The following is a 24,931-nucleotide window of genomic DNA, read 5'->3' as shown; positions in this document are numbered from 1 at the left end:
CATTTCTAAGGACTCAAAACTTAGTATTGGGCCGTGGCACTCAGAGTGTCTTTATTGAATGGAGGCAGGAGGAAGAAAGAATGGGGTGGAAGCAGGGTCTCTGTGTGCAGCCAGCAGGCTCTACACTGTGCAACTCCAAGAGGTAACACGTTCACGGCCAATTCTGATGGAATAAATGAATGGAATGGAATAGACAGGATAAATGAGAGCAGGGTTAAAGTTACATGGGGGTTGCAGAAGCCACGTGGAGCCCCAAATACTTTTAAAATAGTAAGTTCTGATGAGCTCTCCCTTAATCTCAGCAAGCACAGCTGGTGACAGAACAGTAGCATACCATCTTTGCTTCGTTCTGAACAAACCGAAAGGGGAAGCGACCCAGTTAAAGGCGTAAATGACTGTAGTAGCACCTAGAATAGGTCTGGATCCTCCAAAGTCTCATTTCATCTTTCTGCTTACTCTACAGAGCAACGTCAGATCCATCAGTCCTACTTTTCTCCCAGTACTGGGGGTTGGGGGAGATACAGGCTCTCATACATATGGCTTCTTGTTCTTAACACTTATTCCATATTATAGTACCACTATTTTTGGTGTTGCATTAGATATATGTGATCTATTGGTTATTAATAAAACTTCATTTTCGATGTTAAATGTATATTGTCAAAGTTGAATTGGACAGCTCCCATTTCATACACCCACTTGAGAGCTCTTTGTTTTTGCCATAGCCGCTGATGTAACTGCTATCCGACAGAGTGTAGTGAGGCACCTTTATGTAGCCTCATCACTCTCTGGAAGGGACCACACCTTGGTCACAGATGTTGCTTCTAGGTCTCCTTTGGTCTTCATGCATTAATAATTTGCTTCATTTTCTTGGAGCATTTATGCATGAACTTAGTTTATGGATATTAAAAGCACAGAGACCTCAATTTCCATTCTATAAATTTCCACTGGGGCTCAAATTTTCAAAGCTTTTTTACCAAGGCAGTTATAAATCTAGAGCCTGAGGAAAAGGGAATTAAACACGTTTATATGTCCTCCTTTTCTTTTTGGCTTGGTTACCCAGGCCCCTTGTACCATGGAGGAATTCAGGAAGTTACTGAAGAAAAAGACATTATTTCATTCTTGCAAAATGAATTATAGATGCATAGTAGACAGATGGGAATATAGTCTCAATAGATTGTTGTGAAAACTTAATCTATAGTATGTTAAAATGTAGAGAACCTCTATTCCTTCATATGCCATCTAATTATTCATGTAGGGTGTGTGAGACATATTTATTGAGTACTTACTCATTATTTGCCAGGGACTATACTAGGTATATAAATATGCTATTTTATTTAATACTCTGAATAACCTACAAAATGAGGATATTTTGCAGATATCCTTATTTCCATTTTATAGGTGAAGAAACCTGAGACTGAAGAGAGTTACAGTAACTTGCCCCATTCATATAGCTATTAAGTGCTGGAGGGTGACTGGCTCCACATTTTTGTACCATTAGGTAGAAACTTGGCAATGAAACTTAAAACATTTGCCACACCTGTAAACCATTTGAGAATACACTTTTCTAATGTCTTCCTAAAACTCTGCATTTTAAAAGATATCACTTGTACTTACAACTTATGGTTATTCCAAGTTCCACACTGTGTTTCTTAGGGAGCTTTACATGAAATGTTCCACTACTCGGGATGACAGATTCTGTAATTTGAAAACAAAAAAGAATGTGTTTAGAGAAGACTAGGAAGATTGGAGCACCAATCAATGAAAATGCATCAGGAATACTTGTATCATCATCATCATCTGTAGTTAAAGCTGTAGGAATTGACATAAAATCCTGATAAACAAAGCTCCTTGTGAAGAGCAGACGTCCTACCCACAGGCAACAGTGCATAATTCACAGCAACAGTCGAGTACCATGTTTTTAAAGTGTGATTCAGACAGCATCTCCATCAAATTTGCCTTGGATGCAAGTTAAAAATATAGATTCCCGAATCATCCCAGATCTGTGGAATCCGAATCTCTGAAGACAAGGCCTAGAAGTCTGCATTTTAAACATATTCTCCAGGTGATTCTTAGGTATACTAAAGTTGCAGAACCAAAAGTAGTTATATTCTTTTCTCCCCCAACCGTATTTTTTACAGAGTTTATTATTCAGCAGTGCTTTCTTTTTTCCATTCATAGCTGGGGGAGATCGATTTCAGAAAAGATTTCAGTTAGCTGTGACGGTTGTTGATTTGGAGGAGGAGAGGTGTGCCTGAATTTGTAAGGTAAATGTGGAAAAGTACACTTAACGATGTAGAAGCAGGAGTGATATTCAAAACGTCTCAACCAGAATGGTCCTGACCACAACCAACCAGACTGAATGCTGAGCCGAGCTGGAACAAAGGGACCCAGGAGGTCCCACTGCACCAAGGATGACCCTCTAGTTTCTGGATCATGGGGACGTTTCAGGGAGGAGCAGGAGGGCAGGGGGTACTGGAACAGAGCGAAGCTGGGCTCAAATGTTGGCCAACCAGTAGAGAAGTAAGCTAATGTAGCAACAGAGAGGGAAGCGGTGTGTACTGCTCGACTCTCAACCTTGGATAGATCTACTGTGATTTTACCAGAGCGTGACTAGTATTTGAGAAAGAAAGAATTGCTACATATTCTTAAATATATTCTTAAAATTCCTCTAACAGTCTGAGAGGCCTTCAATTGGAGACAACGTTAAAATGGAAATATCCTCAGAAGAGATAACATCTATTCGCACTCTGCAGCTAATGACTGTAATCCTTTCTTGAAGGTTTTAGAAAGGGGTGGGAAGGGTTGGCAAGAAACAAAGGAAACATTAGCATAAGGGGAGGCTTGTGGGATGGCGGAGTGAAACCACTTTTTCTGCTTGATTTTGCGCCAAGCTAGCTCCCAAACCGCCACAAAGAATTAACTACAGCTGCTGTGATGTGGGTACAACTATTCGGTCCAATTTGTTAATCACATGTTTGACACGTTTTGAGTCTCTGCAAAGCAGAGGTGAAAGTTGGGGTGGCCTCATGGAAACAGAGTACTTCCTTCCTTGATCTGCCTTAACCTGCTCTTCCTGGTCTTTTCTACTTGCCCCCCCCCCCCCCCCCCCCCCCCCCCCCCCCCCCCCCCCCCCCCCCCATGAAGTACTGGCAGTAAACCTTTTATAAGACCAGAACCTGATCTTCCAACTCAGAGTAACTGCCATAGACAAACTGGAACACACAGTAAAATTTTGATTTTCCTGGGCCCTCCAGGCTTCTAGAAAGTCATCTGTTAAGAAGGTTCTCCAAACTGCCCTGGTAAGTTTCAGCCGGGGATGCTGGGTAAAGGCAAGTCTGCCCCCCTCTGGCCCCTTCCTTCTCCCCAGTTCTTTCCTCACTTCGCTGGGGCGTGAGGGAATCTGTCGCCTTCTTCCTCCCTCTCTTCTTAATTCTCCTGTCCTGTCAGGTGTGGCCCCTTGAGTGTCACAGCTGTTGTCCTCAACTAAGCCTCAACTAAGATGTGCCAGGAAGTAACAACATATATTTATTTGTATATTCATGAAGAATTTGTATCCTTCCCATTTCCCAAGCGGAACTTGAGATAGATAAAATTAGTTATTTCCCCCGGTAGATTTCAAAAAGACTGGCTAATTTTAATATATTGGGGCAGAAAAAGAGAAATGAGGTCAAGTAATAACCACCTCGGTATGCTTTACTTCCTTACTTCAGGTGCTCCAAGTATCACAAATATTTACTTCTAAAAGATCTCTCAAATCCTTCCTTTCATCTCTTTTCTGAATCTTTGTGAAGGCTAATTACTACCTCCTTCCCACCACCAAAAGAGAAAGTTTAGGAATTTGGAATTAGCATGCAGACTGGGGGCAGAGAAGGTATTTGGAAGAGGCTAGTTTGGCCCATACAGCACCAATAGCCAGGCTGCAGAGAGAAGGCAGAAAGAAACAAGTGTACTTGAGGAGAGAGTGTGAGGTCTTGGAGAGAGCCAATGGTTAGCCTTGACAGCCCCTGGGTCTAGCTCTTCCAGGGGCTGCCTATTCCCTGTCCTCAAAGGCTGTGAAATACCAGTGTGCTTCCAGGAAATGCCTCTCTTCTGTCTAAATTAGCTTGAGTGTATTTCTGTGGCTTGCAACTGAAAGATCTCTTAATGAACATGTTGATCCAGTAGAGGAAATGGGATGGGAGCCGAACAGCAAGCCCCCATACAATGTTCCTGAGTGTAGCAGGAATAAATTTTCCATTACTTGGATGAAGTACGCCAAGTGGTCCATAAGTCAATGTATTAGAAGTTTTAGAGGAACAAACAGCTTTGCTATTTAGAGAACTCATTTCATGTATGTTTGTTTTAGTGTTATCTGTTTTACGAAAACGTTCTCTGTGAAAGGGGAGGGGAGCATAATGTATGTATATGTGTATCCACGTATGTATATGACATCTTGCCCAAGATGCTATATAAGTGAGTCTTTGATTCATAAGGTCCTGGAAAACACAGATCTAAAATAGTTACTATAGTAACATTTTGCTTTACATTAAAAAAAAATTATTTATTTCTTATTTTTGGCTGCGTTGGGTCTTCTTTGCTGTGTGTGAGCTTTCTCTAGTTGCGGCCAGCGGGGGCTACTCTTCGTTGCAGTGCACAGGCTTCTCATTGCAGTGGCTTCTCTTGTTGCGGAGCACAAGCTCTAGGCGTGCAGGCTTCAGTAGTTGTGGCACACAAGCTCAGTAGTTGTGGCTCGCGGGCTCTAGAGCACAGGCTCAGTAGTTGTGGCGCATGGGCTTAGTTGCTCCGCGGCATGTGGCTTGAACCCATGTCCCCTGCATTGGCAGGCGGATTCTTAACCACTGTGCCATCAGGGAAGCCCTTGCTTTACATTTTTAATGTAGGGCATCTTCATCAAGATTAACATTGTTAATGACACTGAAGGAGACATTATCACTTCCTGGAAAACAGTAATAGATCACTTTTGACTACATAAGATTTGAAATATTTATAATGATGAATAAATATCAACATATGAATCTCTTTGATCAAGCTGTGGCTTCATTTTAATCTTAAATGTCAACATGATTTATTTTCTATTTGGTAATTTTTCCCCCCATACAATTACTTGGTTGTTAAAGCCAAGGCACATTTAATTTGGGGTTTCTTAAGGAAATAATAATAAAGAGGAAAAAGATCCAATATTTGGAGAAACAACAGGTTTAGAGTAAGTAAACAGAACATTTATTTTCTTAGACTCCCATGTGATTATTTTGTGCTTCCCTGGTTTTGCTTTATCTTTGTTAATACTGTAATTAAAAACACATTTGGGTAAACAAAGGCCTCTTTCTTTCCAACTGGTCTGCTTTTTCTGCCCAAAGCATTCATCGTTAGCACAGTAAGATAACCACCACATCACAATTCATCAACCTGGACACCCTTATGAGATTTGAAAAATTAAGGAATTATAACGGTGCAAATGTAAATGTTTAACTCCCACTCACACAGAGAAAAACACAGGGGATTCTAGTAATGATCGCAAACATCATTTGATAGGATTTTTCACTGAGGCTTCTTGCCAGGACAAAGCTGTATTTTTTCCAACAAAGTAACTTCAGCATTAAAGTAGAAACTTTAAGCATTCATGATATTGTACACTGGTATTTAAAAGACAGTATTGAAAAAGGCAGAATGTAAACTGTGCATATGTTATGATTATAGCTTTACAAAATTATATGTATGGTAAAGGACTTTGGTAAAGAAATATAAAAAAATAAACTTTTGTTTATTAGAATGATGGGGTTATAAGTAACTTCAGCATAAGAAAAATCCCTTTAACATTACTACAATTTGTTTGGACAGTGGTACCCATGTAAAGAGAGAGAGATTTAGGCAAAAGTGTACTCACCGTCAAGCTTTTTAACCACTGTCTGTGTCACTTAGAATGTTTATAAAATAGAGATAGGTAATCTCTAAGATCCAATAGTTTGAGAATTAGTGTCTGGGTATCATATATTTCTCAGGAAGAAATGGAAATGAATGGTGGTTCATATCCAGACTATTAGGAGTGATACACATAAAATAAAAATGCATGTGTAGCACAAGTAAATACTTAGTAGACACTGCTATGGAGAAGGTCAATTGTGCTGGCCATTCCACTACTGGAATGTAATGAGTAGATGCTGCTCAAGATCCTACAGTGCACAGGATAGACACCTCCCCTTAACAATGTCAGTAGGGCAGAGGCTCAGAAATCCTGCTGTTTCACGCTGGGAACCCTAATATCCTTTTGAAGAGGGAGTGTAACATGATATGGAAAAGACAGGTGCAAGTCAACAGTCCCGGGATCCACCATTCACTTTGCTGTATGACCTTGAGTTTCCCCACCTGAACCTCAGTTTCCCCATTCATAAATAAATGAAGGTATTGGATTATAACAGTCCTTCCGCCATGAATGTTCTACAATTATAATAAGCACATTCTGGTGCCACTGGACAGCCTTCTTTGAAATGTATACCCTCAGTGCCATCTGACTGATCCTTATAAGGTCTTTTACTGGCTTCTGCTTGGCCACAGCTGACGGGAAGGGGAAGAGACCACACCTAAGCTGGGCCAATTAGATGCTTTTTCTTGGGAATTAGAAGTTAAAAATGGCTGGTCCTGGCTGGGCACGTTAGCAAGGATGGGGCGATCATGTTCAGTCAGAAGTCACAGAAAACTTGTACAGGGACAAAGGGGGCAGATGTGAAGAAACAAGCAGCACCAAGAGACCAGGAACCTCAGAGAAGTAATGGGTATGAAATCAATTCTTGGTGCAAACTGAAGTTCCTGATCCTAGTCCCTCAGGAGTGCCAACTGTACTTCATTCATTCATTCACCAAGTATTGGCTGAGAGCCTCCTGTATTCCAAGCACTATTCTGGGGGCTGGGGTATATTCTTGAACAAAAGGCACAAAGTCCCTGACATCATAGATTTTCCTACTGGAGAAGACAAGACAATAAACAAATAAGTGTACCCCATAGCATCATGGCATAAGAAGGGATAAGAAGAGCTATAAATCTGGGTGAGGGGACAGACAGTGATAGACGTCGTGGAAGGCTTCTTTGAGCAACCTGAGCAAAGATCTGAATGAAGTGAGCAAACCCATCCCGACATGTTGGGGAAGAGCTGCCCAGGGAGAGGGAACAGCAACTGCAGAGAGACTTTGATGGGATTGTGCATGTCAGGAGCAGCTAGTTCATACTCCCTCCCCATTCCACGTCCTGCCCTCCTCCTGAGAGATTTCACCATGTGGATGCTCCTCCCCTCACTCTGCGTCCCCGACTCCCAGACCTCTGGTTGAAGGATACTTGCCTCCACTCCGCTTCACTTCGCCAGCTCACTACCCTGAGCCTTGCTTGACCTCTGAAATCTTAAACTCTAATATGCCACTTTGACCTCAGTCTCCTGACGGTTAGCCTTCTCATTCCCTTCCTCTCAGTCCCCCCACTTTCCTTCCTGAAGACTCCTAGGTCCTTAACTGCTCCCCTTCTTTTTGGTCTCTCATGTTGATCCTTGATTGATTTCCGTCCCTCTAAGCTAGATTCTTTCAAGCACAGGCAGTATGCGTAGTGCTTAGAGTGTGGCCTTTGGAGCCGCACTGCCTGTGTTAAAATCCCAGCCCTACCATTCACGTGAATCTCCGTTTTCTGGGGACATAATAATAGCAACTTTCTCCATTCCTGGTTTGTTTTTTTTTGTTGGTTTTTTTTTTGCAGTACGCGGGCCTCTCACTGTTGTGGCCTCTCCCGTTGCAGAGCACAGGCTCCGGACGCGCAGGCTCAGCGGCCATGGCTCACGGGCCCAGCCGCTCCGCGGCATGTGGGATCTTCCCGGACCGGGGCACGAACCCGTGTCCCCTGCATCGGCAGGCGGACTCTCAACCACTGCGCCACCAGGGAAGCTCTCCATTGCTGTTTTAAGGACCAAATGAGCTAATGCACAGGCAGGGCTTAGAAAAGTAACATGCCATAGAGTAAGCATTTGATAAATACGATAATTTTGATGCTATTATCATCATCATTCCTCTGCTCTTCCGGCAACGATTTGAACCTCTATGACTTACGCGCTCCTTCTTTGAAACTTCTCTGGAAATCTCAGTCTCTGGATCAATCTAATCACCTACTGTCTTTGCTTTTATTCTTCGGCAGTTGAGGTCTCCTGACAAAAAACTACTTGACCATGCAGGTTGATGCTGCTATAGACTTTGAGCTTCTGGATTCTGCGTGGTCTGCCACCCAGCTTGAGATTCCCTTTACATGAGTCTGGTTGGTTATCTCATTCATTTCCCCACTAGGTATCCTAAGCCTTCATCATTCTTTTCAACTCCTCAAGGTGCTGACCCTTTCACCCTTTCTTGACAGTTCTTACATGATCTTCCTAAACACAGCTAAAAATGTAATTATATTCTCACATCTTTCTCTTCAAACTCCTAGGGACAGGTCTTCTAGTTTCTGTCTTAGACGAGTTATCTACCTATGTTCCAGATAACTTCCCTTCTCACCACTTTGGAAACCCGTATCTACCAATTATCTCTTTTCTCTCTCATTTATTTCAGGCTCCAAACATGCTCAAATCTCTCCAGTCTTAACCAAACAAAATAACGCGTCTCTGAATGCGGAATCCCCTTCTATCTTTTGTCCCATCTCCTTTCCTCTACAGCTAAATGTCTTGACACTGCCAAATGTCCTCTGGGGCCAAACTGACCTTGGTTGAGAACCACTAGTTAGAAGATAGGGTGGTATAGGACTTCCCTGGTGGCGCAATGGTTAAGAATCTGCCTGCCAATAAAGGCTACATGATTTTTTAAATCACTTTTATAGCAGATATTACTTATTCATTTTGTCACATTTATTTTCAATTGTTCTTGTGGTGACATTTTAATGAATAATACAAAAGCAATGCTCAATTCAAAATGACACCTTGAACCTCCGAAACAAAAACACGGTCGTTATATAAAAACAATTTGTTGTTCCTCCCCCATCCCCTGCCACAAAATCCACATAATTCACATGCAGTCCACTCCTGACTATGCAGCTGACTTGAGATTATATGATCATACCTGCAACATCGAACTCAATTTCCAGTGTGACCTTGCTTGTGATTGAAGAGTCTCGGAGGAGCTGACTGGCTTCCTCAAAGGTGCTGTCTTCAGTTGGAATTCCATTAATGGCCAGCACTCTGTCTCCAATCTGTAGCACCCCACATCTGAATTTAGAACCACACATTACAGGTCATAGATGGAGTAAATAATTATCCAGTTGAAGCTGCCAAGATCCTGGCAAATAGCATTTGGTCTTATTTATTTAATGTTGTGGGCATCTTATTAGGACAACTGCAATATCCCACATTCCTTTTTTTTTTTTTTAATAAAAGTGTAGTTGATTTACAATATTGTGTTAGTTTCAGGTGTACAGCAAAGTGATTCGGTTATATGCAATGTCCTACATTCTTGCATTTCATGGCTACAAATGTGAGCAAGGGAATCTTGAAGTATTCCAGAAAAGTAATTAATAATTCAGCACCATGGTATTGTTATAATCTGATCTGAACCAATATATAGTAATGATGAATGTGCATTCCCTCATGGCAGAGAAATTATTATGAAGTTTGGACTTCAGAGATTTTTTAAATGGATTTATTTTTCCTTTTTAATTAATTTAGCCTCTAGTCGCCAATGGACAAAAATCTGCTAAAGGCCCTCATGCTCGTTATTCTTTCTCAAACCTGATCAAGAACATAAAATTTTATTGTCAGAACAGAGTTCATCACGTCTTGCATTTCCTGCATTGAGCACTGTTCCATAATTTATTAGCTAGTCAAAGATAGCCAGCGAGAAATGCAGGGCAGACCACGAAACCGTGAAAGAAAATGTCTCACCTCTCTGCCGGGCTGTCAGCTTCAATATAGGAAATCAGAGGTGGAGAGGAGAGGGTCTCTGTGGCAAACACACTGCCCTGCAGTTGAATCCCAAATCCTGTGACAGGATCTGCTGTGAGCACAACCTCTGTGGTTTCTGTGTGGACAACCTGCCCAGCCAAGCCCACCGTACTGGAGGCTAATGACACTAGAGGAACAAACACACACACAAGAAATGACTTTAGATTGGAACAGGCACCAGGAACGCCAGCGTTTCTGAAACAGATCGTGTCTCCGGAACAAAAGCTCATTGGCAATGGTGGGATGTGAGGTTTTGGTCTTCTAGCATAAAAAGTTTCACCAGGGCCGAACAGGATAGACAAATCTCCCAATATTTGTCACATCTAAGTCACAGCATCAGTGTAGCCCCCTCCTCAGGCCCACCCCTAATAGCAGGGACAGTTGTGGGAGCTGTAGGAAGAGGATGGTCTTGGGGTCAGGGTACCTGGGGTCTAGTCCTGGCTCGACCACTAAGCAACCAGTTGGGTGACCTTGGGGTAAGTCATTTTATCTCCTTCCTATCTAGGGAAATGGGGGTTGGGCTTAACTGGTCTAATGTGTTTTTCTTCCCCCCACTTTAGCCATTTGTACCTAAGGTTCCAGCTTTTTACAAACAATTTGACCTTCAGTTTTGAAGAAACAACTGATCTAAGTCTGGCTCCTGGGGAGATGAGGATGCTCTGGTCATCAGACTTAACGTGGCGTTGGGTTGCCACAGTGGAGTCCTTTAAACCCTACATTCCTCCTACCTGCAAATTTGGTCTCTTCAGCTCTTGTTCTTTCCCACTGGCTCGCCAGCCTGTTTTGTCATCTCTTATTTCATTCATTGCTCTGATGATTCATCCAAGCCCCCAGGCACACAGCTGTCTTGTTCCCATTCCCGACCTAGGTCGTGAAGAAGCATCCTCCTGGGATGCCTTCCTCTCAGCGCTGCTCACTGGCACGCGTGCCTCCTTTGTTCTCTGTGAGCAAGCTCTCTGCCTGTACGGTCCTGCGCTTGACTGACACTTCCTCCGATAAAGGTCTCTGGCCTCCTTCCTCCAACTGACACCTGATGACACCATACACCTCAGGACCCTCTCCAACCAGAAGCTATTTTCCCTCACGCTCCCTGCCTGGGGCAAGGAGAGAGAAGGGTTTAGAATACTCCTTGCTCCCCGTATGCAGTGCTGTTTATCTCAAATCACTCCTGTTTCAAGTTCCATATTCTGTACGTATTTCTGCTTTGTCTCATCTTCAAGCCCATAGTTTCCTGTTTTTGCAAAGTCCCTCCATTTCCTCACTGACTTCAGGACTTGGCGCTTAACCTACCTCCTCTAACCCTTCGTTGTCCTCGGCTCCTTTGACATCATGGCCGTAATCTCCTGACATGCTGGCTTGACGGTTCTTCATCTCTCTCAATGCCAGTTACTAGCAGTTCCATCCTCCTCCAGTTCTCTGCCAGCAGAGCCCTATGCTAGACCCCATCTTCCTTCAAAGCGGTTAGAGCTCCAGGATCTCAATACCTGAATCCTCCTTATTGATCACACGTTCTTATGAACCATCTTCCTGAGTCCCTACAATCTGACTTTCTCCTCTTTATGACATCTAGTCCCATCTTCTCTCACTTGTCTCCTAGTCTAATGGCTTTCAAACAATATTTTTAGCAACAGATATCCCCCCCCCTTCATATGAAAGCACGTAAGAGATGCCCTTGTATTCCAGATAAAAACATAGCTACTGCAGGTAGTGAGGTAGGAGCAGAACACTCCAGAAGCCTCTGCCTCCCTCAGGTGAGAATCTGGTTTGCAAGCCATCATCTTTCCTCCACACTCCACCTGGACCTCCGGTGACTATTTCAAGGATGGCTCTGCTAGTATTCTTACACCCCATGTGATTTTGTCTACTCTCATACACCATACTCTTCGGTAATAGCCAGTCACTCCACTGTTGTTACTGAGTTGCTGAAGGGTGCTACAGAGAGTCATGACGAATTCACATTATTCTCTATGGGGCCCTGGAATCTTTTGTGGTGTAATATTTTGGCACCTTATTTGATTCCTCATGGGATTTTTCACAAACATTTCTACTCCTTTAAGCGTCAAACTTTACTTCCTTTCCTACAAGACTGAAAAGATCCAGCCATTTGACAAGAATTCCTTAAACAACATGCTTCTCAACCTCAGCTTCTCAGTATCATCATTTGCTCTCCCCCTCCACCCCCATTTCAGGAGGACGTACAAGGCTAATTCTTCCTTTCATTATTTTTGATACTATCCCTCCCTTTCCACTACCTCTGTGATTTTGTGCCATAAAAACTTCTCTCTTGACATTTTCCCTAACTTTCCTACTCACTCCCCTAGCTTTCTGACCTTTCTCTGTAGATTTGTACTGATTCCCAAACTGCTTGCAATTGACTTCTCCCTTCACCCTTTACTGTAAACTACTCTCAAGAAGATGACTTCCTGATTGCCAAAATCAATGGCCTCGTCCTCTCTAACCACTCTGCAGCAACTGGCTTTGGGAACTATCCCTTTCTTCCTGAAGTTCCTCTCTTACTTTTGATGAAGCTTTGTTCTTAGTTTCTTACTTTTCCAGCCCTTACCACTTCCTTTGCCTTCTGCACTCCAAACATAGAGCTGACCACGGTTCTGTCCTAAGTGTTTTCTACTCTCATTCTTTCCCCCATTCACTTCCAGCGCACCCGTAATATGACATCTCATGGATCTTCTCGTGTCTCCCTCTCTAGACTCTCTCAAGCTCCAGTGATGAATTTCCTTGATGTCCCATCCACAAGGATGTCTCATTGACTCCTCAAACTCAACATCTTCAAATTGAGTTAATCATCTTCTCTTTCTCATTGCCATCACTATTTCTACGAATGGGACCATCATGTTGACAGTCCTCCAGGCTTGAAATCTCAACGTAACCTTTGACTCACAACTCATTGTCTTAAATCCAATCAGTTGCTAAGTTCTCCCAGGATGATGACTAAAATATATCTGGTATAAATCCTCTTTTCCCTTCTTATCGCCAATGCCTTAATTCAGGCTCTCATTACTTTCATTGCATGCAATTCATTATTCCAATTATTCTAATATAACTGTTTCTGGGTCCCATCATGGCCAGTGCTTTCTGCATATTATTGCCAGATTAACTTTGTTTAAGATGAGGCCCCAACTTCTCTACTCTCTTAGAGTAGAGCCTCATCACTGCTAGTAGAGATTACTACATAGGCTTCCAACCAGTGTCCTTGCCCCTTATCTTTTGCTAACAGCTCCAAATTGCTCCCAAGGGGCTTTTCTGCTAGGCAAAGGTCACCCCCCCCCAGTTTAGATTCTTTTAATGGCTCCCGATTTCCTAGAGAAAAAAATCTTTAATTCTAGCAGACTATGCAGGATCCTTCATAAGTTCATTTTCTCCTGCCCATCCAGTCTCATATTCCCTTATGCTCTGTGCCTGAGTCATGTTCTCCAGGCCTGCTCTCATGCCTCTGCACCTCTGTATGTGCTGTGCCCTCTGCCACTTTAGCCCTTCTCTTGTTTTTTTTTGATATTTATTTATTTGGTTGCACTGGGTCTTAGTTGCAGCAGGTGGGCTCCTTGGTTGCAGCACATGGGTTCCTTAGTTGCAGCAGGCGGGCTCCTTAGTTGTGGCATTTGAACTCTTAGTTGTGGCATGAATGTGGGATCTAGTTCCCTGACTAGGGATCGAACCTGGGCCCCCTGCATTGGGCGTGCAGAGTCTTATCCACTGCGCCACCAGGGAAGTACCCCCCTTGGGTTTTTTTTTTTTTTTTTTTGTGGTACACGGACCTCTCACTGCTGCGGGCCTCTCCCATTGCGGGGCACAGGCTCCGGACGCGCAGGCTCGGCGGCCATGGCTCACGGGCCCAGCCGCTCCGCGGCATGTGGGATCTTCCCGGACTGGGGCACGAACCCGTGTCCCCTGCATCCGCAGGCGGATTCTCAACCACTGCGCCACCAGGGAAGCCCCCACCTTGGGTTTTTAATATCCCATCCCTTGCCTTATCCAGATAGAATTAGATATTTACTTTTCTACATTTCCACTTTTCTAATACATGGTCCTAGTTCAGCATTCATCAGGTTTTTATTTGCCTGCCTGTCTCTCCACTTGACCCTGAGTTCTTTAAAGATTGGGACCAGATCTTTTCCTCTCTGAAATTCCAGTGCCTGCAACATTCCATGAAGGCTAAACACATGAGGAATGAATCCAGTTTTGTAATATCAACACTTTCCTTTTTGGAACCAATACTTAATGCAGATTCTGCTGAGTCAAGGAATTAGATGTTGTTCTTTGGGACCCTAAGTTTTCTACCATGTAGATCATTCCAGCACTGAAGCTGACATGGCAGAGGATGGTGAGATGGATCATTTTTCCAGTAGCAGTGAGGAAAATCTACTTCCTTTTTTTAAAAAAATAAATTTATTTATTTTTGGCTGTGTTGGGTCTATGTTTCTGTGCGAGGGCTTTCTCCAGTTGCGGTGAGCAGGGGCCACTCTTCATTGCGGTTTGTGGGCCTTGTGCTGTCGCTGCCTCTTCCGTTGCAGGGCACAGGGTCCAGATGCGCAGACTCAGTAGTTGTGGCTCATGGGCCTAACCGCTCCATGGCATGTGAGATTTTCCCAGACCAAGGCTCGAACCCATGTCCCCTGCGTTGGCAGGCAGATTCTTAACCACTGCACCACCAGGGAAACCCTGGCTTCCCTTGGGAAATCTACTTCTTAAGAAGCACCATCATTGTTCTTTCCCAGCAGAATTAATGTCAATGAGGTTAAAGTAGCCTGTATTAGGGGATGAAAGTAGCCTCCAACCCTAAACTTTTTTACAGATGGTGGCCCACAATTCCAAGATCTGACACATAAACTATCAAATATTAATTCAGATCATATTTTCTAGTGTGCCTTTGTTGATATCAGCTGTACTTTGATTGCTCTCCAGACCATACATTTTGTTACTGATGGCCACAAAACCAGTAGAAAACCAGTACCATTTCCTGTCAGTAAGGATCTGGAGAGTTGCATTTCTTTCCAGTTAGTATTCATAGCAGGTGGGAATATAATATTAGAACATCACCTATTTGGCAGATGACTGGCACCCTGTCTTCTTACTTTTTGGACTTCAACAGGAATACTTTACTTTCTATGGAACTTTCTATAGGTTCACATTAATATTTTTTCCATTTGCGATCCCAATTTGGTATAGGTTGTTGGACTACTCATTTGGAGTTAAACGTTATTTTTGAATTGTTAAGTCAGCCGATTACTATTTCCACTAAGAAAAAATCAAGAAGGAATAGTAATTTAATAGTAATAGGGGGAATTAGTTTAGATACACTAAAGACTTTCTCAAAGAAGAGACTTGCTATATTTTTCTGGAACAGTTAGAGAAGATAGTTGAGGAATTTCATTCTCTAGAAGGTCTTGAAATAGAAATTCACTATGGGTATCATTAAATTCATAACCTCTGTCTGGAGGCAAGTTGAAGTGATAGAGATTATTAGGACATTTAATTTAGAATTAGAATGTATTAAACATTGGTTTTGTAATTTTATGAAGAACATAGGATTATATTAAATAATCTAGGATTTTACCATTAACTCTAAAAGTCCTCTGACATACTAGAATCTGTTCTTTGAAACAGTAAAATTTCATTGGAAATTCAATGTATTGATTACTCACACATATTAAAGTCTTAAAAATTACTACCAGAGACGAAAAAGATAAATTGAAGATTTAAAGATGATGGGCCAGAAGAAAAAACAACCAATGCTACTTGGAGGAGAAAAAGATGAGCTTGATTATCCTGCTTCACGAATGTGGTCAACCAGCAGAAGAAAATAAAGGTGATGGATGAATTATAACCCTGTAGTTTAAACAGCTGTATAAAGCATTCTCCCTCTCCAGCAGCAAATACTCCTGCAAGTTCTGGCCTCAGGTGTGCCTGTTTGTACTCACAGGTGAAGATGGAAAAGACTACATTGCTGACACGCTGTGTTTGAATACTGCTAACTGGCGTGTGCCAAGGCTGTGCGCAGGATTCGCACCTGCTCTGTTCTGTTCTCACTCCCATTTGGAGGGTTCTGCAGAAGATGACCCTGTGTTTTTGTCAATTCTTGTCTCTCCTAGTGTAAGAAAGGGAGGGGAGGCCAAAGACAACTGGTTAGATGCTAAGGTTTAAAAATCTGCCAAATGGGGCTTCCCTGGTGGCGCAGTGGTTGAGAGTCCGCCTGCCGATGCGGGGGACGCGGGTTCGTGCCCCGGTCCGGGAAGATCCCACATGCCGTGCAGCGGCTGGGCCCGTGAGCCATGGCCGCTGAGCCTGCGCGTCCGGAGCCTGTGCTCTGCAACGGGAGAGGCCCACGTACCACAAAAATTAAAAAAAAAAAAAAAAAAAAAAAAATCTGCCAAATGTTTCCTTAATTTAGATGGCTATGAGATTTACTGTCAGATATGAAAAGCATTTTAAAAGTATATAGAGAAATGGACCTCAAAGATTTATTTTTTAAACAAGAGTAAGTGCGAACACAGGCCCCCCACTACCACAAATTATGCAGCCGAATGTCCCTCAGTTGGGGAAATCGCAGGGGTCAGCGCATCCAGAGTACAATGGATGAGACTCGCCCTGGGAAAACCACCTTCATAATCATGGTATCTCCCCTGCCACGTAAGTATCAAAGATTTATTAATGTACTGTGTTTGCCATTCTTGGATCTGGTAGTTGAAGACCTGTGTGTCACTGAAGTTTTCCACATTAGAGTCCACCTGCTGTGGACTCAGCACATCGTGTATCACATGATCCAGTTCAGGAGACAGTGGGAGCGGCTAACAGCCCTCTTCTCCAAATGGGGGTGGAGGCAGCTCTTAAGCTGCCCCCTTCGAGGTCGCCCTGCATGGTCATTTATAAAAGCTTACCATGAGCTGTCTTTGTCTTCTGTTCTTTTTTCAGGGGCTGGTGGAAGGGGCACAGATTGTTAGGTTTTTTCACTCTCTTCCTTTCAGGTCTTTTCAGTGGTGCCCTCCCTAGTAGTAAGTGATAACCACAGAAGAGGCAAAGATTATTCTGAGAATGTGTTCTAAGTTCTACCCTTTTCTGCAATTCAGGCAGACTGGGAACAGGCAAGCGTCTACACTGGCTCTGTGTAATGGAGCAGGAAGCAGGAGGAACTAGCCAGATCCACTGCTCAGTCATGCCCTGCCATCACAGGGGATGATGGGGTTCTGGAAGGGGCCTGGCCTCTGTGGCAGAAAAAGGAGCAGCTCAGGCCATGGGGGAAAGGTCAGTAAGAATCCAGAAGAGGTGACAAGAGGGTTCCCTCTGTGACATGGCTCTGCCACCCTCCCAGGGCTTTGTGACACTCCTGGAAGCCTAGTGCTGGGGGTACTTATCATTTTCCCTGTGACACAAACATGGCACTTTACTCTTTTAATCCTTGTAACATGTTGTTACGGACTTCCTGTATTTTCCCCTTTGGTCAATGACACAGAATGTTTTAATATTTATGTGAGAAGATTTCATTCTTTTCTGGCCATGTCTTTTTTTGTATTAGAAACATATGTGAGAATTTTTTCTGTTCTGCAGGCTCTGGCCTCAACTCATCACCAATACAGCAAAGAGACTTTTATTATATCTGTTGTGACTTTGCCATGATTTGGCATCCATACAAACGGCCTGGTTGCTTTAGAAACATAAGTATTAGAAAGGGGGCAGCAAATGGTGGCACAGAATAAAGACATAAATAAAGTGATGGAAATAAACCATGGTATAGTGAGAGTAGCAATAAAACTTTTATTATCAGCTATTTGGGAAAACCTTTACATATAACGTGACCATACCAAGCTTAATCAAAAGAAAAAAAGAAAACCAAAAAACTAAATCCGCAGTTTTTTTCTGACTTTGGAAAACTATCATTATTTTTTTTTTTAGGTCTTTTTGAAGTGGGTATAAAAGTTTATAGTTTTTGTATCTTATTGTTTGATTAAAATACAAATGTATGATTTCCCAAGACAAATTCTGATAGGTACATGGTCAGTGGTGCTCGTCTACAGTCTACAGCACACATAAATATCAAGAAATTTCTAGAACCAGGTTTCTGCTTATATTTCTACTATGTTGGAGAATAATGTGCTGTTTCAAGAGAGAATTTATCAGTTGGTTATGGGTATTGGTGAAAGTGTGGTCTCGGCTTTGTTTCCTACTACAAATTTCAAGATGTGTAGGGCTTCCCTGGTGGCGCAGTAGTTAAGAATCCGCCTGCCAATGCAGGGGACATGGGTTGGAGACCTGGTCCAGGAAGATCCCACATGCTGCGGAGCAACTAAGCCCGTGCGTCACAACTACTGAGGCTGCACTCCGGAGCCCACATGCCACAACTACTGAGCCCATGCGCCACAACTACTGAAGCCAGTGTGCCTAGAGCCTGTGCTCCACAACAAAGAGAAGCCATCGCAATGAGAAGCCCACGCACTGCAACGAAGAGTAGCCCCTGCTCGCTGCAACTACAGAAAGCCTGTGTGCAGCAACGAAGACCCAACACAGCCAAAAAAAAAACAACCCCAAAACAAAAAACTTTAAGATGTGTAAACATCCACCTGAGATAGCCAAACAGATTATCATTTATTTGTAGTCACTAATATCCTTAATAAAGACAGCAGTCTTACCTCACACAAACAAATGTTTGGCCATTAAAGTAGAAGTATGAACATGAATGCATCCGTTTTAATTGCTTTTCCCTGTTGAGGGCTGTTAGCCTGTTTTCTCTCAGTAAGCAGTGTTGCACAAGAAGCCATTTTATGTAAAAAATCTCATAAAAATATCCACCACAAATCCTGAGGCATTAAATGGAAGACTCAACCTATGTATTATGTCAAAGTGAAACCATGTGAAAAATGCCTAAGTGTGAGAGCAGTGTTAACATTTCAGATTTAGGCATCATAATAGCAAACACTTAAACTATTCAAAATAGCTAACAATTTCAATAGTGCTTACTATTTAATAAGCATTGTTCTAGCATATATATATTATATATATAGTATATATATAATTATAGTTCTTATTTCATTGGGTAATTGTGAAGATTATAAGAGAATATACCATTATTCATACATATATATGAACATATCATATATATATATATGAATATAAAGTCTAGAATGTATTTCTTGCCCTGCATGTTCCTTTCAGTGACGAGAATATATACATACACACACACACACACACACACATTTTCATATAATCTTCACAATTACCCAATAAGGTAAATACTATAATTAGCCCCACTTTGTAGCTAAGAAGGCCAAGGTACAGAGAGCTTAAAAAATCTGCTCAAGGTCCTAGAGCTAGAAATTAATGACACTGGGATGAGAACCCACACAACCTGGTTCCAGAGGCTATGCTCATAACCAGTTCACGATGTTGCCTTCAACTCATTTCTTCCACGAGTAAATAATTTACTCTCTCGAGTCAGCTAAGAAACATATGAGGCTCTAGAAGCTTCTTGTTCTCAGTCTTCCTTCTATTTACCTATACTAAAGATGACAAATCTTATATTTGAAGGGATATGCACTTCAATGTCATGAATACACCACAGTGGAGGTTTGTGATGGTTTTCCTTGTAAGGAAACCTCAGGTTCTTATAACATGAAGAGACCATGTCCCAGTATGGGTGATGGCTGGTCTCCTACACTGATGGTGGCATTGGTAGGCCTGGCCACAGACCCACCTCTGAAGATGACTCTCTGGCAAACCAGCTGAAGAGCCAATAGATCCAACCACCCTTCCTCACAAGAACATTTTCTCTTTAACACCAGTCTTGAAGTACCTGGGTTTGGTTTTGTTTAGGTAACTTAAGAGTGGTCCTTACTTTATCCCCATGGTAAGCACAGGAAGAGATCCCATCTTCTTTGAGCTTCTTTACAGGAATCACAATCATGGCCACCAAAAAAAAAACCAAGAAATACTTACACCTCTCTATGATTAGATCTGGTTGGAGAGATAGGTGTTCTCTTCCTTTAAAACTTATGTGATTATGATGTGAGATTATATTCTGCCCTCCCGTCACCACAAAAGAAAAATTTAGGAGTGATGTGTTTCTTCCCTTCTTCCCTAAGGCATTTAACCACCCTTTTCTTGTTTACAGGTACAACCAGGTATCCAGAAGCAAGCAGCCAACCACATCTTCCTAGTCTTGCCTAATCTATAATGTGCTTGGCTGTCCCAGAAGATCATATTTCTAAGAATCACAGTCAAAATTCCTGGACCTTAGGATGCTTGTTGTAAAGACGAGCATCCTTCAATCTTCCTGATGCTGGAGTGAGTAACAGAGATATATGTTAGGGCAGAGATTTTCAGTGGGGCAGGTTCCTGGGGAAAGTATTAGAATCTTGGGGAGTGAAATACAGTTTGAAAAGGCACATTCAAGGCGAATGAGATATGGTTTGAAAACGCATGTTTAAACGTATCATTGACCTTCTTGCAGGGGGAGGTTCATGAAATATAATGTAGTATGAAATTTATAATAATATTAAACAACTGCATGGAACTCTTATATTTATCAAAAGGGGGACCTAGTTTTCAAAAAATTGCTTTAGAGTGAATAAGAAACTAAGTACAAAGATTTCATGTCCAAAACTACCAGAATATAAGGAAGGCGTCTTAAAGAAAAAAAATCACATCTTTGGTTATTTTATCAGATCAAAAGAGCAAGAAAAAGATCTCAAGAAAACAGTTGTAGGCAAAGGTAGAATGAACTAATAACAAATTCAGTCTGAAACTGTATTTGGTGCAATCATTACCATGTCGATAAGAGAGATCATTTCAACGGTCTTTGGCACAGGGCTGTGAGCTGCTTAGCGTCTACCTGTGAAACACTCTTCCCGCAGGTTTCCTTACATCCAAGACTTCAACGGACCCACACGTTTCCTCCAGGCCAACAGTCATTGGCTAACATTTCACTTACGTGAGCTTTTGAAGTCTTTCTTTTTCAACCTCCTCCTCATCATGGTTCCCCGTGGGCTAGTGGAGTAGAGGCTTCGCGGCAAAGTGCCCATGTTCAGGGAGCTCAGGCTGTATGCACTCGTGGAGGTAGGAGAGAAGGATGAAGACAAAGCTGCTGTAAAAGAGTGAGGACTTGGCACAGAGCACTCTCAGGTGCGGTGTGAGCCTGCCACACCTGCCAACCAGCAACAATACAGAAAGACACACAAGAGGCACAGCAAGGGCTAGGAGGTTCCCCAACCAATAAGAGACCAGATCTCAGGGGCCATGGAGACAGCGCTTTAGAATCTGAGTTACAAGGGCCCGGAAACGCCTGAGAAGCAGCACTGATCCTCATAAATATAATGCAACACGGAGAGGCTCCATGAATTTTGCTTTAGACAAAAAAGTAAACATTAAAACAAGTTTCTCCATAAACAACAACTCAATGCATCAAATACATAACCTCATTTTCATAGATATTTTCTGACATGAATTTCACAAGTGGTTCCACATACACAAACAAGGTCTGAGAATACTGTACTGTATATACTATTCTGCATTGTTATTTCCTGACCACACATACAGCATTCGGAACCTTTACGTCTTTTCCTAACAACGAATGCTTTCTGATGGAAAAGAAGGACTTAAGAGATGACAGAAATGATAAATTGCTACTAAATAAAGAAAAGCACACCACACCCATGAAACCAAAAATGGTATGAATCAGATGAGGAAGGGGTGAGAAGAATATAATTTAAGTAAAAGACCAGGAGGCGAAAGCCTGGAACATTACGAGGGCTGTTTGGAGGAGGTGCTTTCGCGAATGTCAGGGCTGGCGCTCTGCAATGGTCAGGGTGGTACGTATTATAGTGATGGTAGGTGTGAAGACTGCAGTGGTCGCTGGCCCAGGAATCCCAGGGAGGTTGCCTGTCGCTCCTCTGAATTTTCACTGCCCATATGAAGTGATGATGAGAAATAAGAAAAACAAACAAACAAACAAAGAACCAAAAAAAAAAAAAAAAGAGGACAAAGTAACTGAATTGCACAAATAAAAAGTGTAACAAAAAAATGAAAGCTGCTTGCAAAAAACAAAAAATTAACTTTGCCCTTTTCTCAGTGGTCAGCAAAACTGATGATTAACATCAGGGATGGTAATTTTTCATCTTCCCAAGAATAATGCATGCCTTTCCCCAGCCCATTTTTTCTCCTTGTAAGATGACTATTGAATCAATTTCTAATCTCCCCCTGTGCTTCACAGCAGAGATTAAAAACATTTTTTTTTAAACTTAAAAGTCAACCCCACAAAGATCTATGGCACGAGATTAGTGATTAAAGATTTGCAAATCTTGGCCAGTTAGTAGCACTTGTTTTGAGAAAAAGAAAAGAAGGAACGATAAATCACATTGGCTCCTGATTCAAGGGGTTTACTAGTCACACATCACAATTTACTGCTCTGACATTTTAATTACACTACTATTCATCACTTGAACTTGATTTTTCTCAACAATAAACCACTCTAATCATCTATCATTATCAGGATCTTATTTATACTCTAATCAGAAGATAAAAGTCTCAATATATTTTATAATTTTGGGGGTATTTTTAAAAGATGTATTTACATTTGAAAGAGATATTTAATTATTAAAGTATTTCAAATACTTTATATTTCCTTAAGATACCATGAAATTTTAACAAAGTCAATTTCAAAATTCTGGTGTCCCCTTTATTTTCAAAAAATTGTGTATCATATTTCCATTCTAATTTCAGTATTGTTTAAATTTGATTTTCTACCCAGTGTTCTGAAATACGAGCACTTTTATGTTTGTTACTATATTGACATGAAATTTTTCATTTAAGTATCTTAAAAAATGAAAAATAAAATATGAACTTTTATCTCCTACTGGTATGATTCTAAGGTTAGCTGCCTTACATGTGAATGATTTTGCAGTATCTATTCATGTAGTGAGGTCAAATACTCTGTAAGTAGTTAAAGGAGGGTTATTTACATAAGAGTTTAGATTATACCATCCGTGATATCAGCCTCACTGGCCACTTCACAGCCTTTCTGGAAATGAGACAGTAAATGGAACAAAAGCACTAGTGTGGACAGATCACCGTGGGCTGAGGCCAGCCTGAGTTTCTGTTCCGGCTCCAGCCCATCTTCAGTATATGACCCTGGCCAGTTACTCAACCTCTCTAGGCCTCAGTTTCCTCATATGTCAAGTGGAGGTCATGAAAGCATCTATTCCACAGGCCAACTGTGAGAATTATGTACCGAAGGTGTTTAGCATGATGCTCGTACACAGAATAAAATCCAATGACCCTTTATTAATAGCATTGATTCTGTCTACTTTCCATCTGCTTGCCAATGAATCATCTTTTAAAGGAAAGAGATGTATCTCTCACTCAACAAATTTCACTCATTGGGCACTTAAGTTTAGAGAATATTTCAGGAATCTGCAGCACACTTTTCTGGCCACCATAATTTTGTAACCCTAAACCATCTGGCCCTTTCCTTCTATCCACTGCAGTTTCTAGTTTGGGTTCCATCTCCCTCGCCACTAATTCTACTTTTAAGCCACCACCTCCTTCACCTAGATCACCTCCTCATCTTCAGACTTGGTTCCCTGGTTCATCTCTGTATCCACAATACAGAATGATCTTTCAAATACATAAGTTAGATCATGTGACTCCCATTTAAGGTACTTCAATGGGTTACAATTACAAACAGAATCAAAAGTGAGTCCTACTTATCTCTCCAGCTTCATCCCCTAGCACTCTCCTCATCACCGCCTGTTTGAGCCATGTTGGTCTTCTGTCTTGTCTTTAACAAGCCAGGCTGCTTCCTGCCTCAGGGCATTTGCACATCCTGTTCTTCCTACCTCTAATATTCTTCTCCCCCTTGTTTGCATGGCTGGCTTCTTACTATCATTCAGGTCTCAGCTCAGGTACCACCACCTCAGAGTTGTTCTGACATCCTTGGATGAAGTAGCTGCCCTCTCCCATCCATGCTATCCCACTGCTGTTTTATATTCTTCATACCACTTATTACTGTCTGAAATGGCTTTATTTATTTAATATACTTTTAATGTTTGTCCCTCTATACTGGAATGTTAATTCCATGAGACTAGGAATCCACTTTGCTTGTCCTGCTCACTAGATGTATCACGGCAACTAGAACAGTGTCTGGTATATAATGACTGATGAATGAGTGAATGAATGAGTGAATGGATGCATGCATGAATGAACAGGAATATCAGCCAGAGGGTCCATGTCCACACTGTCCACACTGCAGCAGCAGTTTCCTTGGGATAAAGAGCACTGCCCAGGAAGTCCCTGATGGATTCTCTTTCACCATCCTCATTCTACTTTAGGGTGTACCAGAAGACTTCTTAGCAAGATGCAGTCATTGCTGGGTCTGGCTAATCTACCCCACAGCCATTCTATTGAGCTCTACAAAATATTGTCAAATGAGGTACAGTGAGTGAACTTCAGAATTCTACACTCACTTTTTGACCCAGTTCTTTATGGAGTGCTTTGAAAATTACTGGGCATCTTTGATTACTGTTGAGCCCAATTAATAACACAATAAGAAAGCTATTGAGCACCTATTGTATGCCTGGCACTGTGCCATTTGTGGCAGGCAGGTTAAATGTAGGTCATAACATTTACTTTGACTTTGAACTACTACTGGGGACTAAATCTTCATACACATAAAATAATGAGACAAAAATTATATTTGATAATGCACAAAACTGCACGCCATTGATAATGAATGCAAAAGGCGTTCAACAAACAATGTAGGCCAGAGAAGACAGCTATAGCCTATTTTGAACGTGCACTCTAAATCTATTCTGTTTTATGGTGGTGTACTTAATACTCATATGTTAGGCAAGTATTTTAGTCTAAAAATTAGATGTTACATTTCTGGCATGCTCTTTCATTTTGCAAAAAACATTCATTTATATTCTCCCATTTAATGGTCCCCATAATAACAGTCAGCTTTCACTGAGTACTCAC

The 24,931-nt window shown here is 41.9% G+C and overlaps 1 protein-coding gene and 1 non-coding gene across 2 annotated transcripts; both read right to left on the bottom strand.

Annotated features, from left to right (window-relative positions):
* Nucleotides 1-1,614: 1,614 nt before the first annotated feature.
* Nucleotides 1,615-21,835, bottom strand: LOC131749773 (glutamate receptor-interacting protein 1-like; the record flags this gene model as incomplete). The annotated part of the gene is made up of 5 exons (XM_067024382.1): nucleotides 21,705-21,835; nucleotides 20,892-21,041; nucleotides 9,896-10,082; nucleotides 9,078-9,223; nucleotides 1,615-1,695 (listed from the first exon to the last, which is right to left on the bottom strand). Coding segments are annotated over exons 2-5 (505 nt in total), but the record flags the coding sequence as incomplete, so codon positions are not given.
* Nucleotides 16,444-16,608, bottom strand: LOC131749774 (U1 spliceosomal RNA). The gene has a single exon (XR_009333773.1). It is a non-coding gene; the product is annotated as a U1 spliceosomal RNA (small nuclear RNA).
* Nucleotides 21,836-24,931: the final 3,096 nt, after the last annotated feature.

This window comes from Kogia breviceps, unplaced genomic scaffold (assembly GCF_026419965.1).
Source record: "Kogia breviceps isolate mKogBre1 unplaced genomic scaffold, mKogBre1 haplotype 1 scaffold_494, whole genome shotgun sequence".
NCBI classification, from domain to species: domain Eukaryota; kingdom Metazoa; phylum Chordata; class Mammalia; order Artiodactyla; family Physeteridae; genus Kogia; species Kogia breviceps.
This window is presented reverse-complemented; position numbering and strand designations above follow the sequence as displayed.